Source organism: Dendroctonus ponderosae, unplaced genomic scaffold, assembly GCF_020466585.1.
Source record: "Dendroctonus ponderosae isolate FM_Combo_2020 unplaced genomic scaffold, Dpon_F_20191213v2 Dpon_F_20191213_1, whole genome shotgun sequence".
Classification (NCBI taxonomy): domain Eukaryota; kingdom Metazoa; phylum Arthropoda; class Insecta; order Coleoptera; family Curculionidae; genus Dendroctonus; species Dendroctonus ponderosae.
Window position 1 is genome coordinate 33,841,148 of NW_026017110.1, and position 2,450 is coordinate 33,843,597.

The 2,450-nt window shown below is 31.6% G+C and overlaps 2 protein-coding genes across 11 annotated transcripts in view; both read left to right on the top strand.

Annotated features, from left to right (window-relative positions):
• The window catches only part of LOC109541407, a 64,172-nt gene that overhangs the window by 11,500 nt on the left and 50,222 nt on the right, over positions 1 to 2,450 (top strand). The gene's annotated exons all lie outside the window — the stretch shown is intronic.
• Positions 1 to 2,450, top strand: part of LOC109538367 (ubiquitin-protein ligase E3A) — a 27,228-nt gene that overhangs the window by 4,272 nt on the left and 20,506 nt on the right. For 4 of the 5 annotated variants that reach the window (XM_048670276.1, XM_048670277.1, XM_048670278.1 and 1 more), the window contains 3 exons: positions 1,267 to 1,446; positions 1,539 to 1,838; positions 1,999 to 2,237. In XM_048670276.1, coding sequence (XP_048526233.1) covers positions 1,267 to 1,446; positions 1,539 to 1,838; positions 1,999 to 2,237 — 719 coding nt within the window. Of the gene's footprint in view, positions 1 to 689; positions 997 to 1,266; positions 1,447 to 1,538; positions 1,839 to 1,998; positions 2,238 to 2,450 lie in introns of those variants that run through there. The other variant, XM_048670280.1, reaches the window with a different exon arrangement.

A 2,450-nucleotide genomic window follows, 5' to 3' on the forward strand; every position in this document is an offset into this window, starting at 1 on the left:
AATTAGCTTGAAAGGTTAAGTGAACGCTTTTTTGTATTTCATGAATTCTTCACCCTGTATTTCACGATTTTAATAACAAAAATTCCTCTAGTACGACTTTTTGTTTATCTTGGATCGTATCTAATACCTGCATCATTTAGTACAATACAAGTAGTGTTTTATATAAACAATCGCTTCATTCTTGTCGATTAAGTTGGTAAAATTGAGGTGTGAGTGTACTTTTCTTCCATGAAAACTTTCATATAAACATTTTAAAGTCCAAATTCCACATTATTCCACTTTGTTTTTTAATGATCCATATTGTTTTGATAACAAAGGTGATAAAATATGTCTTCAAAGAGTTCAATTATTTTTACTTCGGGAATACTCGACTTTTTAAAATCTAATTAAAGCATCGTAGTGCGCAACACTTTTCTTTTAAAATAAATGAATTTATTAGAATTGTCATACATTTCTGAACAAATTTATTTTTTATTTCGCTAAAACTCTGCTGGGGTGAATGTTGGGTGGAATCTTTCAGCGACTTATTCTAAATCGAATAAAAATATTTGAATACGTTTGATACCACATTTAAGAAAAACACGCAGTACATTTCTCTAAATACTTATATAGCATTGTATGAAAAAAATAACATTACTTGAAGTGCGATTTCAAAACATCGGTCATGTGGTTTTCTAAAAATAATTTCTCTCAGTCCAGTTTTTTGACACGAGCTGATTTACCATTGTTGTGAATTGCGTAGTAATTTTTTCGAATAGAAAATTTAGTTTTGTGACCAACCTTTGTGTCTTACCAGCAGTATTACTGATAAAGTTGATACTGTCTTTATGCCGAATAGAAATCAAAACAATTATTTGGCTAACTGCCATACCATCAAAATGCACGAAATGCTCAATCTTTTTTAAAGTTTAATGTTTCGCAGTAGTCAATAACTTATAATATTCGGATTTGTGATAGTAAAAATGATTGGGTCGAGAGGATATAGATATTTGGGAGGTAAATAATGTTTTATATATATTATTGATAGTACTTGATGGTTTATTTTGAAGTTAAAGTTATGATACTTAATATTAACTTTTTTGTACTTCGTATCTAATGACTATGTATAATAGTCACTAATGTACTAACGTATCCAGTAATGAMTAAGCATAATATATGCATATTTTGAAGAGTTATTTCTTTAYTAGATATGTTTCTACGTTCTAGCTTGTAATGCATCACGTTAAATTTTTGAACTGATTTGCTGAAAATTAATATTTTTTTTAGCACCCGTACCCATGTATCTAACAGAGCAAGGACTCTATGATATAATTGATGAGTGTGAGACCACGGAATGTTACTCACCGCTAATACGAACTTTGGGTGAAATATTTAGTAGCATTGAAAATTTATCTAAAAGTTTCGTTCAGGAATCTACACCTACTACATCACCAACCATGGATTCAGGTAAGTTATATTGCCGTAACTTGCAGATAATACGGAATTATTATTTTCTTATGCTTTTATCGGTTAGTAATATGCTGTATTCGTTGTTTTAGCGGAAAATAAATGTTTAAATAAAGAAGAACTGAGACATTTAGAAGGTGAAAAAGACAAAGATGAAGATTCATGTGCCGAATCTAGCAGCACAGTAATTCTTCCTGTTGATTTGTCGTCAGTACGACGAGCATACAACGACCTTTTTAAATTAAAAACGTCAATATTTGAAAATGCTTTGGTCAACGCTTTGGTCACCTTAGCAGGCAATTTACAAATGGAATTACCAACTAGGAAGGAAAAAGACAATCATGACGATATTGTTAATGTATTGCTGATCGTTTTTGAAATACCAGCTTTGGGTATGTAGATAAAACTTGACTACATTGTATCAAATATTCTTGCATCTGATCAAACCAAAAGAATATAGTTTTTCACAAATTTATTTAGTATCAAATTTTAGTTTACTTCATTAATTGGCCCTCCATCCTAACAATTAGAACTGTTCTTATATTTTTTCAGGTTCCGGAGATTTTCTTGAAACCGCACTTCCTGCAATTTGTAGAGCGTCCCAATGGTTGCCCGTTGAAGTTCAAGCAACTTTAGCGCGGATGTGGGCAGGTCCCGGACGACCTTCCATTCGCAACATTCTAGAAAACTTGCAGCAGCTTATCACTTTGAAAGTTATAGTTACTCCTTTTCATCGCGATTTTTTCATCCAAGATGAAAACGTCATTACTTCTGCAACCAAACTGGTCAAGGTAAATACGCATAATTTACAAATACAGGGTGATTCAAAATTGCCGTCATTCTTTTTAAGGGGTGATAGAGGCTCCCTTGGGAGTAGGAGAAAAATATTGAAAATTTTTTTTCCGAAATTTTCTAGAAGATATTAACAGTTGAAGATCGAATTTCAACTTTGTTATTAAGCATTATTTTAAAATTGTTCTATGTTTAATTGGTAGCATATTGGA